General features: G+C 37.5%; 1 protein-coding gene across 1 annotated transcript in view; it reads left to right on the top strand.

The window, feature by feature from the left end:
- Positions 1 to 16,729, top strand: part of tex264a (testis expressed 264, ER-phagy receptor a) — a 79,251-nt gene that overhangs the window by 52,316 nt on the left and 10,206 nt on the right. Inside the window, exon 3 of the mRNA XM_053497684.1 lies at positions 15,969 to 16,155. Within this exon, the coding sequence (XP_053353659.1) occupies positions 15,969 to 16,155 (187 nt within the window). The remainder of the gene's footprint in view (positions 1 to 15,968; positions 16,156 to 16,729) is intronic.

Genomic DNA, 16,729 nt, shown 5'->3' with positions numbered 1-16,729 from the left:
ACTAATGAACTGGGTCTGAATTTCTAACTGGTGTGAGAATTATTTTTAACTGAAACCTAGCAATAATGGTTCAGATGCTCATGGAACAGCGATTACAACCCTTAACCCACACGAGTGACCCTACGGTAGCTGCTTCCAAACACTAACCAAGCTGATTGCAAAAATTTATGAACGCTGGTTATCAGTGTAAAAGCAGACAGTGTATAAAAACCATAGATTTAAGTTTGTGTGAATATGTGAGATAGAGAGAGAGTGGATGGAAAGGCATGCTCTTCCTCTTACTCACCTCCACTCCTTCAATTATCAAACTATCCCGTCTCCATGGAAAAGAGAGAAGATGCTTGGTGGAGACAGTTGCCCTGGCAACCGGCTCACTTAAGCCCCACTGCCTGGAGGACCAAACACAACAAGCAGCTTTTAGTCTATACCTCATCACCTTATGCCTTGTCCCCTTTCTTTGTTTCTGTATCTTTCTTATTCTTTCTGTATGTCTGATTTGAGTCGTCCATGTCAGATCGCAGTACTGTGGGAATTTTTAGGGTGAGAATAAATACAATACATTAAATGCACCAGTGTAGCTATGTAACATTCAGTTGATCCCAATAATATAAAATGGGCAGAAGAACAGCAGGTTACAGCTATGCAATAAACCAACAATTTTTCTAATTTGTCCGAGTGTTAAGGTTATTCCTGGAGGAAGACATGACTGCCAGCACATGCCGGTAACCTCTTGTTTGGAATAAGGATATAAATACTATAGGAAGTGCTTACAGAGGCTCATTAGTTAATTCTTCTGAATGTTCTCATCACTCACATGCTCAAGTCTCGATCCATGGGCATTTTCTGTTACATAAATTTAATAGTTTCTTTTATTCTCATTATGGCTTCGAAATGAGCACAGACCTGATACACCTGACTTTTTTCTTTGGGAAGTTCAGTAGCTGATCAGAATCAGCCGGGAACATTATTTGCGCTAGAGAAGGAAATCATCTCACAACAATCATGCAACATTCTTGAATTCAGTGTCTACACAAACTGTATACACAAATCACAGAAGAACAGATCGATTATATTTGTGCATTCACAAACAAATGCAGGTTTGAATCTGAACTTTTTTTGTGACAAGGACAAAATTTTGCCTTTAGTCATTCTTTGTAATTTTGTGTTAGTCAAGTGCAAAATAATACACAACATTTTACTGCACAGTAAATGTGGGGTAAATATGCTGTTCATTATATAAGATATCCTTGAGTAAGAATTTTTAGGCTGACATTTGTGGAAAAAAGAAGAAAAAAAAAGAAGAAAAAAACTGACCAAAGTCATGAACACAGACACAATTATGTAAGAGATTGTTTTGCTCTCTGTGCTCTTTTGCGCGTTCCCCTTGTTTATCGGATGGCTCTGGGTGTCTGTTTTTCTCTCCCAAAATCACAGTCATTAGTGTAGGAACGGTGCTGTTTAGAGCTGATTAGGAGGCTTGTCAGCCTAAAGGACACTAAGTACAGACTTTTAGTGCTGTTCTCTTGTTCCACTCTGCTTCAGGAGATGATGGACAGGGGTTAAATGCTGCGCAGGTGCAGAGGTTGCTTTCAGCCATTACATCATACCTGAATCAGGGCAAAAAAAATGCACATTTTTGCCGCTTTACTTATTAGGCTCTTGTGTTGTAGCCTAATTTATAGAGCTACAGTATGTTAGTCTGCTGGAGGGGAGGGTAGATATCACTTCTTGAGGTTTTGGTCAGGAATGTAGTTTAATTTCATTGTAGTCCTGAAGGGAAAGAGGTGTAGAACATTTCTAAACAACAGCTGACTATTAGCAGCTTCTACTTCATATCTGACTCTTTATGAAGCCAATATGCTGTACAATAACACTCACAGTATTACTTTTGGGGCCGTAATGAGGCAGCAGAAGGCAGTATGATGGTGTGAATGGTGCTACTGAACAGATGGACTGAAGAGCTAAGCATAAAGAAATCCTAAGGTTTGTGTGCATTGAGTACAAGTTGGTAAGGTCACATATGGATTTGTGAGAATTAAATAATGAGGCACTACCTGGAACCTTTCCCCCACCGAACCTGTATATTAAGCTAGAGGTGTCAAGCTGGCTTAAGTCATATTTGTGGTGAATGAAAATATGGCTGTTATATTTTGACAGGTTTGCCTTGTCTCAAATAAATGTAAATGAGTGTTTTCCTACTGAAATCTCTCTCATGTCTGTCTGTGATAAATGTGAGCTATTCACTAGTACCAGTATCTGTTTTGCTCTTAGTATGTGAGGGAGCAGTAGGACACAGAGACATTTCCTACTTTGCATATTAATACATATTCATAGACCATCCTTTAGACTTTTTAAATAATTAATTTGTATAATCATTTATTAATATACATAAATGCTTTAAAATGACACATGGATGGGAACTTTTACAGAAGTTCTGTTTAGGAAAAGGTCAGATGATGAGCGAGGAAATGAGAACAGAAAAAAAGAATCTGACAGAATAGCAATCCAAGCAAGCATGGGAAGTCTAAGCAAAATGCCAAAGCGGGAGATGTGTGCACTTAAAACCCCACCGCACAGGAGCTGAGACAAGAGAGTGATGTGAAATAAGCTAAAGACCAGAATCATTAGCAACAAACCCATTGTTCTGCAAGTCAAACCTTTCTGAAAACCTGGAGGTTTGTATATTTCATAATCACTGTACAGTAAGTAATAAAGACTATAACAGGACATTACTGGATGTCTCAAGGTTTGATGAGTGTGGCTGGGAGGTCATTTGAGATTTGAAGATGGTGGCTGTCCTGATGGGTTTGATCTACGAGGAGGTTTAATCAAGTTTTCCTGTTATCATTGTTGTTTGGACAGCAGGGACACTAAAGTGCACCACTGAAGGTGAGGCTGGCGACAGGGGACCAAGTTTGCTTTAAAATCAAGTGTTCTTTAATACTGTACCTAGAAACAAAAGACTGCGCAATAAGACCAGAATGATTGTGTTTCAGGACTTCCAAGCATTAGTTACTATGGGAGAATGTTGAAGACATGTGGAGAGTAAACGTGTTGACATGTGGAGAGTAAACGTGTTGAGCCTTTAGTTTACAGCCCAATTGTGCTACAACTGACTAATCAGAAACGTATATAGTTTTATTCATTTGTGTTTGTTTGTTTGTTTGTTTGTTTGTGTAAAGAGTACATTAAACTTAATTATTTGTCACATGTACCTTACAGCAGAGTGAAATATTTTTTCTCACATATTCCAGTTAGGAAGCTGGGGTCAGAGCACAGGGTACATCTCCCCTGGAACAGATGAGTGGCAGTTTGCCAGTGATGGGACTTGAACCCCCAACCTTCCAATCAATAACCAAGAGCCTTAACCGTGTGCGCCACTACTACTCCGAGCTACCACTGCCCCATAGAGTGCTCCAAACATATACAGTATGAAATATTTGTGCTCATATAGTTTTTGGGTGTTGTAGTGGCGTGTTGTGCCAGGCTTGATTCTGATTTCAGGTCTGGGTTTTTCTGTTATCCCATTGTCTGTGGAAGTTTCTCCCTAAGGAAATTGCCCCTAGGTACAGTATGAAGAAGAATATGTGGATGTGTGTGTGCATGGTGCTCTTCAATTCAGAGTGTATTGCTGCTTATTTCCAATGTTCAGAGAAAAAGCAAAACGAATGGGATACTGATCCAGTCCAGTTTTTATTCAAAAATGGGTCATGTTTAACCTTGGACTTTAAAGTAGTAGGATCCTCTGGAGCAGACTGCTGTGTATGTCAGAGCGCTTGGAATTGTTGTTGTTGTCATTATTATTATTATTATTATTATTATTATTATTATTATTATTAAAAACACATGAATATTTTTATCCTTTTATTAACCAGCTATACACACATATTAACACAGTTTGTGCCATGAAGGTAACCTGAACCAGTAAATGAATGTATCTTTATGTAGATGTTAACATTGATATAAAATGCTCAGTCACAATGCGAAAAAATAATAGATGTTTGTGGATATAATAAATGGTGGAAAACCATAATTGCTCACTCAGAATCTCTACAGACTATAAAAGGAAAATTGCGTAGGGTGTTGGTCAGTGTTTTGTTTTTTACCTCCTCTTTTGAAATTCAAATATCACAGAGCTTGTTCAGCATGGGTGGTTGTTTGCTGTGAGTGAGACCCCCAGGCACGTACACAATCCCACTCTGGACACATGCACTCAGGAGCATACACTCAATGTGTGGTCTGCTGCTTGCTTGCTGGCACTTTATACAGTAAATATACTCAATCTTTCATATATTTATATCCAAATAATAATTTAACCAAATTTATTATTAAGTAGTGCATGTCAGCTGATACACTTCGTTCTACAGAACATCAAAAGGGTTCTTGGTCTTGTTAAGAAAAAGAAAAGCAGAACCCTCTATAGAACAATTCTATAAATTACAAATTTGTACATAAATCTCATTTTAGTTTGATGATGCTCATTCATGATCACATGCTTTATGTAGAATAATCTATTATATAATTATTGTTGTTCATGTTTTTATCCAGATAACTGCTAACAAATAGGGTATTTTTATATCTGTGAACATACACTAACGCTCAAAAGTTCGGGGTCACTTTCTAAGTGCATGGTCGTTTCTGATTTTTATTTCCTTCTACACTGTGAAGCAATCCTGAAGGCATCCAAAATATGTAATAATCTCGTTTAAACAGTTAAAATGTTTGTTACTCATGCTCTGTAAAGCCTTCATAACGCCTCTAATCTGAGGTGCTGTTAATTGATGTTTGAGGCTGGTGAGTCTTCTCTTCTGCAGCAGAGGCCAGTTTCATCATGGTGCTTGATGGGTTTTGCAAATGAACTTGACAATACTGTTCTTGCAAGAACTATTACAGAAAGGCTGACCTCTTTGTAATAATAATAATATTTATGTATATTATGTTAATAATAATTGTGACTTGCATGAAAGAAGAGCAGCATGCAGTGATAGATTTTTTTTGTGGTCTGAGAGTGTACCTGGTGTTGTTATTTATCGAGCACTTTGTAGGCAGTATGGAGAAAGTGTTTGGAAAACCTAAGGAATAAGCTGGGATATAAAACTACCAGCAAAGGCTGCGTAATTAAAAATGTATCTCCCTTCTCCTCTTCATCATCATCATCATCATCATCATCATCTAGTAGTAAGCAGTAATTTAATATAACTCTGTATTGGTGACTCATGTCATGGCAATAAAATATTTTAAACTTAAAGCTCCCTAATTGTACTGTTTATTTCCTTATGATATCTTTAATAAGTTAACGCAGATATCAGAGCCAGTTAACATTATGTAAGCCTTCTACTAGTCTCAGAGTGTTTTTGTTTGAAAGTTTTAATTAGATGACTTTAGTTCAAACCCATGAACATTTATTTAACGTTATCTGCTATTACACAAGTCTCTGTAATAAATAGGCACCCTTGAGTAAGTTGCCCTTTTGAAAAGACTCCAATGTTCAGACTTCTTTGCCTGGAGCATGAAAATATTAAATTAATAAAAATCTGTTTAGCACAGCAGTGGATTGTCAGAATTTTTTGCACAAATAAACAAATGGAAGAAAGCTCCTCCCAGGAGAAAAAGACCATCCCAGGTAGAGCTATTCTGACCAGCTTGTCTATCTTTAGTCCACACAGACTCAGGAGCTACCATTTACCGAGTGTCGAAATTCACCACTCATTAGTAGCTCATAACTCAGTGTTTTGATCACTGCGGACACACACACAACCCCAGGTCTACATAGACCCATTTACTCACACAGTGGTCTTTCATTTTTCCACTTCTTTAAATTAGTCCGGTCCAATTTATAGCACATGTCTCCTGTGTGAGGCTTTTCTGTTAAGAATCACCCTGCGGGGGCTGCTCCTGTGGTTCGGACATGCCCGTACGGACACAAAATAAAGGTGCGATGATGAGAGCTAAAAATACATCACTCCTGTGTAGCAAGTGACAGTGAGGGACAATCACAATTGAACACTCCAGAAAGTGAGAAATGGAGTTTGCTGCTGTTCTCACAGATCTCGGTGTGATGAGCGTGTGCATGTGTCTGCTCAGAGTGGCATATGGGAGTATGGGCTAGGGAGAAAGGGCTTGTGGGACTGTCAGCGACTGTCACCACGAGGAGTGTTTGTATTAATTCCTGTGTCTGCGTTTTCTCTGGGGATCCTTGTGAAAAATGGTCAGGCTAAGAATAGACAGATATCTTTTCAGTTGCCGGCGACGTTGTGTAGAAATGAGGATGAATAGATTGTGTCTGAGGCTAGAAGGTAAAAGTTTTCCACTTGTGGCTAAGATGTTTCTGTTGCCATCCCTTCCCATATGTCTCCTTTTCATTCTATCTATGTCTTTTTTTCTATTCTCCTTTCCTTTCTCTCTGTCTTCCCATTTAATGTCTCTTGTAGCATTGTGTTGCCCCTCAGTAACTGATTCAAGAGAGCTCGAGCTCATTGTCATTGTCGACCTTCAGGCAGCAGATGTGCCAGATGTTTTTGGCCATTTCAGTCATTTCATATTTATGACACACATCTTTGGCTCAAAATATCAGAGAGCAAGATTAATTATTTCATTACACTTTGAATCTGAATAATAAAGCATCATTGGTTTCAATGCATTGCATTGCTTTCTAGGAATGAATTAATTATAAGCCTTATTCTCAATACCACTCTGTCTGTCTGTCTGTCTGTCTGTCTGTCTATTCGTGCTAAACGTTAAGGTTGCTGATCATGGTTGTTGGAGAGTGCTAACTGTCCAACTGTGAGCTTCATGAGTTAACAGATACGTATGATTAAACAGCTTCTCTAAACACCAGGAGCGATGTCACCCTTCCCACCCAGATGGCCGCGCCAATTATCCTCTCTTGGACTCCTGGTCACGCATGCTGCAAAGTCAATAGGATTTCAATGTTTTATCTCTTGATAATACGATACACATTATATACAGTACCGCCTATTCTACCATATAACCACTATCTATGTTAATCTATGTAATTTTCACAATGAAGATGTACAGTATTTGCAGTTTCTAATGAATGCAACAAGATTTTTGATTGATTAGTTATTTATTACACCCATATTCATTTTCTACAACCGCACTCCTCCAGCTGTTTCATTCCTTACTTAATAATGATTTATTACATGAGTATTGCTATCTTATTAGGTGTCCATATTTTCTTGTTTTTACTGAAAATGATGTGACACATTATTATAAGACATAATAACTGAACTGTATACATTATGAAAAAAACCCCATAAAATTCATTTATAATACAATATGAAATTGTATTATATGTGTTTTTGCTTCAAATTTAAGTAATTGATCCTGTTTTCCTTGTGTCACAAATAAAGTGAACAAATGGTCTGTGACCATCAGTCTTTGTTTTGTACACGTCATTTAGATGCATTAAATGTGGATTATGTAAAATGTGGATCAGACAGGGATTGAAGGCTTACTGGCACTTACCTGGCTGTGCTCTCCTTCTGCTTTGGGGCAGACACATGCATGGAGCAGCTGCCAGGAAAAACATAGTCACGACATGTCTCTTGGGACCTTCTCTCTCTCTCTCTCTCTCTCTCTCTCTCTCTCTCTCTCTCTAAGAATCCCACTTCTCAATTTTCCTCTTTGCTGTTCCTACTTATGTTAATCTCTCACACCTCACTCATCTCTCTTTTTAATCTGTACCTCTTTTGTGTCTCTCCTTCTGTCTGGTGAATCCCTCAGGATCACTTTCTTTCTTTCTTTTGCTCTCTCACAGCATAAAGGCATTTAAATGAATCATTTTGAATTTAAAACAGTTTACCAAACTCCTTTTTTTTTTTTTATTATCCAGATGCTGGATGCTGCCACTGTGTAGTATCCATTTCCTATCCTAATGGAAAAAATGATTTCATTTCCTCATGTCGTTAATAGGTAAAGAATAGTCAGTTCTATTTCTCCTCCTCTCTCTAAGCTTTATTGTGATTTGTGATATCTCTTTTCCATATAGTCTGATAGTGTCATTTTTCTATAGACTGCTGATTTGTGGAGGCTTTTGTTGCTACTGATCCCTTTACATTTTTGAGCAGTGCTTCGTATAATAATAATAATAATAATAATAATTATTATTATTATTATTATTATTATTACTATTATTATTACTATTATTAATAATAATATTATTATCATCATTATTATTATTATTATTAGTTGTTTGTTTGTTTGTTTGTTTTCCATTTTTGTGAAATATGCCTATCTATTCTCTCTTTCTAAGAACAGTACATTGATCATTCAACTCACTTGATACTGTAGTTCTGTTCTACGGATTGTATTTTCAGTATCCTGTGTCACCCAGAAATTTCTTTTCTGTGTCTGGTTTCTATCAATGTTTCTTCACAATGCCTCTGGGAGTTCTTCCTTTCCACTGTCCTCTCATCTCATTAGGCATCTAAATCTACATCCAAGCTGCTCTGTAACAGTGTCGACTGTAAAAGTCCTACTGGATTAACCTGACAGGTTTATTATGTAATGTTCAGTAGAAGATCTAGAATAGTTGGGGTTATTTTTCTCCAGGCTTTTACCTTTGGAAAGTTTGCAGATGATGAAAAAGAGATGGCAACTTTAATATTTCCTTTTTTTTTTTTTTACTCTGTCTTCATTTCTCTCTTTTGTTTGTTCATCTCCTAAACTGAGATCTGTTTCGGTGACAACACACTCATGCTATCAGGTCCGAGGGAAAGGTAATGAATGATACACAGCAAAGTCTGAGAAGGTATTTGCTAACTTTTGCACTGCTTGTTGACTCTCCACACACTCTTTCTTTCATTTTCGCACTTGTTTGATCACTTATGGTTTAAAATCCAAAAATTTGACAAAGTGAACATTTCACTATGGGAGCATGACAAAAAAAAGCATATAACCGTATGTTGCAATGTGAGATTTCAGTTGGGTTTTATTTACATTGTGACAGCGATCTACAACCTATATCCCAAGGGATGAACTTCAGTACTGTAACTGTGATTGCCCCAGGCTCAAATTTCTAAAAGTAAAAAACAAAAACACAAAACTTGTCCCATCTGTGCATGCCTGTAAATAATTTTCGCACTCAGTGGCAAACATCCTGGAAGGAAATGACAGTGAGAGACAGATGCAAGAAAGCAGTAGAATATAAAAAAGTAAATCAGTAAAGATTTTTAGTAAGTGAATATAGAAGTGTTTTTCAAGAGGGAAGATCAAAATAAATATTACTGTTGCTTTTTACTGGTGAAGACACCTGAAGCGTTAAAGACTGCTGATGTTATATTACTGTCGTCGTTCACTTATACTCATTAAAAATACCTCAACACAACAATCTCATACCGTATGATATTATGTGGCATAGAATATTGTTATGCTAATGGTCAGACAAAAGGAAATGACATGATCTTGAATTTTTTTTTATTAATGATAAAAGGCAATGCAGACTGTGCTCTGTGAAAACATCACGGAGAGGAATTGCAGCATCTATCTGAAACATAAGTAACCTGATAAACATCTTGAACAGAAAATTCAGCACAAGAAGTTCAGTGCTAGCAGCACACAGCAGTAGCAATCAACTCTGCAACAAATGCGTTGTCTACAGAGAACACTGCATGAGCGAAAAAGGAGAGCGTTTATTCGGTATATTGTTTCAGAACAATAAAACATATTAATAACTTTACGCTACTCTAAAGCGCTTTTCCCGAAGTGAAACAAGCATTCTACTCTGCTGCAGCTCTCTTTGAGCCAAGCTGATTGTTGTAGTTAGTTAATGCACTTCATTTGAAATCAGTCAGCTAACATTATAAAGAAGTTGTTTAGCCATGCTTATAAATATATGAGCCTATAAATATATAAACAGGGTTTAAATAACATTGTATCTCTTATTTATACTAAGTAGGTTACCCGTAGTATTTTATAGCAACTCGTACACAACAATCTGTCTGGAAAAGAAACGGCAATAACTCGTGCCCACACTATACTATCACTGAATAAGGCTTTCCTTGGCTCACAAAGCAGCCTCAATTCTTTGTGGCATGGATTTCACAAGATGTCAGAAACATTCCTTTGAGACTCTGGTCCATGTTGATGTGACTGCATCATGCAGGATTTTTTAGGTGCACTTTCATGCTGTGTATCTCTTATCGCATGGGTGTCTTACTGGATACAGATCCGGTGACTAAAATGGCTAATGATGAATACAGGTAGTCTTATAGGTAGAATTACTGACATTTTAATTAGGAATTTCCACAGATACAAACAAAATCGTGGACATAGCACACGTATATTGTACAAAAATAGACACTGTTGTGCAGCAGATACCAATAATTATACACAATATTTTCAGTGTGTAAATTAATGTTTAAAATATCTAAACTCTGATACTGTATATCATATGTTTGTGCGTGTACTGTAAGAGAAATAAGTTGCCTCACCCGTTTCATTGAATCATCCCGAAAGCACGATGACAGAAAATGGCTGTCCTGTAAAGCTGTTCTGATGGTGAATAATCCTAATTTAACAAAACAGAGTTCACAGTCCAATATAGTGGAAAACAGCTCAGGTTCTTGGTCACATGATGGCATTGTGGAGAAAGGGGACAGATATAGTGGATTGGTATGCTTTACATTGTATATTTGAGCCAAGGACTCAAAAGACTTTTTCGGACTTAAGAACATATCAGACTTGTGAATGTGCCCCCGGAACAAAACTCGTTCATAAGTAGGAGACCCCCTGTACTGAACTGTTTATGCTGAATCATCTGTGCAGCACTGCAGAAAAATGAGATTTATCAAACCATTCTTTAACCGTGCACTTTTGGTGACAATGTGCCCACTGTAGCCGTAGCTTTCTGTTCTTGTTTTTCGTCATTCTGAAATCCTTTTCTGCTCACCACAATTGTACAAATTGGTTATCTCAATTACTGTAGCTCTTTCGTCAGCTCCACCCAATCTGGACATTTTCTCTTTTAACCTCTCTTCTCAACAAGGCAGTTTCCACAGAAATGTGTCTCACTAGGTATTTTTACTTTATTGCATCAAACACTACATTCTACAGACTACTTTTTGTTAAAATTGCAGGAGATTAGCGTTTAAAGAAATATTCAAATCACCCTTTTGGGCACATTCCCGAGCATGCAGGACCCTATCAATCCATTATAAGTGCATGCTTGTATGCATTCCACTTTTGCCACATAACTGAATGTTTTAATAATTGCATGAATGAAGGTTGCAACTGCTTAGTGACAATATATAGCCCACTATTGATTCTCTTAACATGCAAGCTAGCTAGATAATCCTACACATATCTATCATTGCTTGCCAGTCTGCATTCTGCCTCTTTCCACTGGGGCTGTAGAATTTATTTGATTTAACTTTTCGAAAAGACAAATACATAATCTTTTGCCATAATCTCCTTGTTTTTAGTACACTTTGTCCATCTGTCAACAGGCTTTTGTAATCCTTCATTAAAAATGTTTTAGGCTAAACTGCGAGCAATGAATGCACCGCTGTCTTCACTTCTTCATCAGAAGTGAATCTTTGTCCTGGAGCAAGTTCAGGGCCTGTGTTAACTAAGCATCTCGGACTGAGAATTTTTTTTTCACAATGCCTTAGATAGCAGTCCTCTGCGTTTAAACCAAAGTTTACGCTTCAGCTCTTCAATAAGCTTCTTACTGTAATGAGCACTGTTGACTGGTGGACCCTTTCCCTGAAGTATCTGAAGTATGCATTTTCCGGCTGTTGGTTGACTTTTTAACTTTTTTGGTCAGCGATTTTTCTGTTCCATGCTGTTTACTCTCGTCACCAATAATAATTTTTTTTAAAAGAAACTTTCACCTTCCTTTGAGTAACGGTCCAAACTTTGTTTGCAGATATCCAAACATTTCGCCACCAGGTACACCCTTAGACCACAAAAAAAAACAAAAAAAGCAAAAACTAATCACACTGTAGGGCATCATAGGCTTGAACGGAAAGCGCAGATACGACAGTGCAGCCAAAAGAAGTTTTAGTGCGAAAATCTTTTACTCATTCTCGCATGTCTGGGGGAAGGGCTGCCGACTAAAATCAGGAGGAAGGCTGTGGAAGCTCTATTTTGTTTTTTGATTTTGAATCCTGGATCAATTATTTTTCATCAAGTCTTAGCTTAAGAATAAAATTTGCGAACTTGCAATTTCCCATACGTTGCAGAAAATTTTTACCTCCATTTGACCCACAACCAAAACGTTCTCAAATTGTAGTAAACAGTCCTGATGAGAGTGCACTGTCATGCTGGCTGCTCAGTAATGTGAAGAGCTCAGCGAGCTTCTCCTGCCTGCTCTCCACCCTGTGGCTCTGTTTCATTACAGCCTGATTGCACTCCCAGTGCTGCCTAAGTGGAGTCATGCTCTTTGGCTTAGCTAACTTGTGGCCTGGAGCCATGACAGAAGGATGAGGCTCCTCTAATGAGAAGGCCAATGAGGAAAATGAAAGAATTCTCTCAGCGTAATTAAAATCACTCATGCCAGAAGCATAGGTCCAATTACAACGGACATGGTTAATCAAGCAGATATTTGTTTATTTCCTTTTTCTGAGCACAGATGATTTATTTGAATTGAGACTGCCGTATGCACTGACAGCATCGGCACATGCTTCAACAACCTTTAGTTGCATGAGGTTTATTCTTGTGCATTACCAATGGTTCATGAGATCCTGGAAGAATGTGATTCTGTCATCGGAAAACAGTGAGTTTCAATCCCAACCATGTCAGGTTTATTCTTCTAGAGTATCATTTGCCTTGATATGTTAGTGAAGACTGAGGCTGTCCTTTCTCTCCTGTCAATCCAAATGATGCTTTCCAATTACAGCATCATATACGGTACATTAAAAAGTGTGTACAAGCCAATTCCCCAGGAATGAGCCTAGTCATAAATTAACAGGCTCTTTTAAAACGAATACACTTGATGACTTGAGAACAGATTAAGCATACTCTAGATTTAAATGATAAGACTTTCAAGCCAAAGAGTAATATTAATCTGTTAGTGAACAATACATTTGTCTTCAGTTATGATGTTTGCCAAAAATTATTTGGACTATGTTCTTCCCATGCTTGATGGGTTTCCTCCAGGTACTCTGATTTCCTCGCAAAGCCCAAAGACACGCAGGTTAGGCTAATCGATGTTCCTAAATTGCCCGTAATATATGGATAAGTGTGTGTGTTTTGTATGCTTTTTAAATGCATTAGTTAACTGTAACAGAGATCATTTTCTTAATATCCCAAAGATGAAAATCTATCCCACTTTACAAGTGCTCCAGTGTAAAAATTAGTAAAATTAGCGCAAGGAAATTACATCAGCTTTCCTGATACTCTGATACTACCTATAAAGAATTATTCTACCCTTACAAAAGTGTTCAGCGATATGCCTAATAAATATCCCTATAGACCATGCTCCGTGTATGAACAGGTAATAATCTATTTTGGAAATTTGTTTAGGTCTTTAGGTTAATTAGTGTTCGAAAGCAAAATATTGCTCATGGTGCTTCAGTGATGCATTAAGTCATTTGATGCAAATGAAGACAAGGCGGTTGTATGTTGCACAGCTCCACTTTTGAAATGAGCTCATTATAAAAGTGACATAGCTAGCCCTCATCTAATTCCTCTCCTTTCTCGTGTTGGTAATTGGGTTTATTGCACGTGCTTATTATATGGTGCTATACAGGTAAGCTTTTAAAGCTATTTTTTTTTTTGGTGATATTTGCGATCTCTCGAGTGTCTCTGCCAAAGTGTAATTCTTTCATATTGGAAACTAAACACACCTCTGCTTTGGGACAAAAAAAAAATAAAAAAACTAAAACCGTGCTGTTTATGCAGCTACAAGTTGTACAATAATCATTTTGGATCGACAGGCAGTTTCATGATCTGAAACAAAGCTGATGGGATTTCTACTCCATCATGCTTTTGCATATAAAGTCAACATCTTTGTTTAAATATACTTGAACACATTTTTATAAATAATGTGCAGGAAGACGTGATTGATTTGGATCAACCTGAATAAATGCAAATCCAAAGATTTCATCAGTGCAGTTCTTTCTTTCAGTGGTACTATAAACAGTCATGTGTAGAAAGACCTGATTAACTTGGATTAAGCCGAGAAATTCCGACTTTTCATTACTTTTTATTCTGATGAACATGATCTTTGTTGGTTTACTATCTATGACATTGTAGGGTCTTTTGTTTCTGCATGAAAGCACAAGACAGAAATGGAGCGATGTTTATAATTCTGCTCTCTTCCCTTTCTTTCTTTCCTCTCTCAGACTCTTGTTTTTTTTTGACACCTTTTCCTGTAGGGACGTGAGCATGTGATGTATTGTCTTTGCCTACTTCTCTACACTCTCTCTCTCTCTCTCTTTTCCCGCCCCCACTCATTATCTCTTCTGCTTGGAGAAGATGCATTCTCATTTACATGCAGACCCCGGGGGCTGCACACTTTACCTGTACCAGGCGGTTCATGTTGCTCAGTACATAGCTCTTTCACAGGAGATTAGATTAAAAGCCATCAATCAGCTACAATCAGGTAGAGAGTTGTGGAGATGGAGAGCTATGTATAACACCCTGCAAGAAAGGTGTTACACCTTTGTTTTGTTCTTTTCCTCTGTACTTCTCATTGTCCATCTTCTTATCCTTTGATACAAGTTTTTTTTTCTTCTTCTGCTTCTGGAGCTGCCTTTTTTTCCCTTTCCCTTTTTCTCCATCACCCTTTCATTGCCCATATGATTTTACCTGACCCTGACAATGTGTCAGTCAGTTAAATCCTTTTTTTAAAGCCCATTTCCTGACTGATAGTCATATAACTGAAGTTGCATCACCTCCAGATTTTCCAGCCCATTTGTCTATTCTTGCAGCCACTTCGGTGATATATAGTGGACGTGTCCTCTTTGTGGCCTGTCTAGGCCCGAACTTTTTTCACAGTTACATTAACATTTTCTTTGTACTCCGTGTCCTGATGTGAATATTTGAAAATGATTGTAATCAGGCATTCCAAAAGTTGCCTAATTGTAAAAGCTGTTTGTGCAGCAAACTGGGCACGGCTGTGCTTGGCACTTTGTTTTCAGAATTTTGTTATTGTGGTTATTTGTGGTCTTTGACTTAACGAGGCAGCTTTTTAAAAGCAGCCTAATTGGTGTAAAGTCTGTCGAGTTTGTGAAAAAGCTGTGGGGCTGTCATAAGGTCAGTGGAATTGATCAGAAAACTGTGGAGGAATATTAATGAACTGAAGCAAAGGGCTTTAGCACAGGACCATTAAAAGAATTAAACAACCTTAGCATTTTTAAATGTTAAACAACAGTACTTCATAGACTGTATTTATTTATTAACCCTTAAAACTTAAGCAGCACATATATGTGCTGGCAACTCAGCATGGGTCAATGACAATAAAAAAAAAAAAGTTTTATATAGAAGCCTTTCTGGAGTGTGTTAATGGGGAGGCTACAGACTTCAAACTGTGTATTTGGGTTTTCGGATACGTCAGGTCGAAAAGAGTAAAGTTTACCGTAACCAGAATATGTGAATAACGTGGAAAAATGTAGAACTTAAAAGATTAGCATATTATTATTTTTTGGTCATAGAAACGAATATGAAAACAACCTGAAAAACACGTGATTGTGTGTATTTGTGCTATTTCTTTGCCTTTGTGACCCAGTTTTTTTGCTCAGTCGTGGAAATTCAGTTCATTATGCTGCCTACTTTCTGCTGAACAAAAGGACATGTGTTTATTAAGAAAAAAGGCAAAACAAATAATGGCTAAAATGCTGTGTTGGTTAAATCGCATTTATAATTTTAACTGCAAGTTGTTGGGATATCAACTGGCTAGAATGACAGTAAAGAACACTATCAATATTAGGATAATAAATTTTTTCTTGATTAGTGCTATACCTCACTGATTTTTGTTCTCTTTTTCTGTCTATCTCCTGCAGGAAAGAGGCCTGAATGCGTACCCACTCATTGAGATCTGTAAAGGGGACCTAATCCATTACATGTGCCCACTAGAGAACCAGGAAGGCTTTTTTGTGCCTGAACTCCTCGAGAAGCAAACGGAGAGAGAAGAAGAAACGGAGCACAAGAACGGAGAACAAGAGAAAGATGCTGAAGAGACACACACAGGTACAGTATGAAACTGTAATGTCATAGGATGTGATTTTACTGAGTTAAATAAAGTCTGAGTTCTTTCAGAATGACAGGTATGTCATCATAATGCCATCTACAGTCATATAGGACATGACATATTGATAGCATTGTGACGAAGTAAAGAGACACGTAAACAAGTAAGCATTCTGTGTGCCATGAAGATTTATGACATGTATTAGCAATACGTTGATGCTGAAAAGCCTTAGCAGGACACAATTTTAATGCATTTTAATGCATGTTTTTTTTTTTCTTTCCTCATGTTGTATTTCTGTCAAGTTGCCAGCCAAGTTTCTTCACTCAAGGTCTTTTTTTTTTTTTTTAGCAGTTTTAAATCTGTCAATGGTTCAGTAAACAGCAGTGTCTTTTAATACTTGAGCGCAGGTCAAAAGCTGTTTGTTGGTTCAGGTCACACATTTGTGTGTCAGTGTGGATGCGTACGCTTGCCGATGCTCGTATTCTAAAAGAAAAATCGTTTATGTCTAAACCCTATTTTCACTATGAATCTTCCTGGGACAATTTATAATATTTATAGACAGGGATATTGTATCTT

The sequence above is a fragment of the Clarias gariepinus genome, chromosome 6, assembly GCF_024256425.1.
Source record: "Clarias gariepinus isolate MV-2021 ecotype Netherlands chromosome 6, CGAR_prim_01v2, whole genome shotgun sequence".
Classification (NCBI taxonomy): domain Eukaryota; kingdom Metazoa; phylum Chordata; class Actinopteri; order Siluriformes; family Clariidae; genus Clarias; species Clarias gariepinus.
This window is presented reverse-complemented; position numbering and strand designations above follow the sequence as displayed.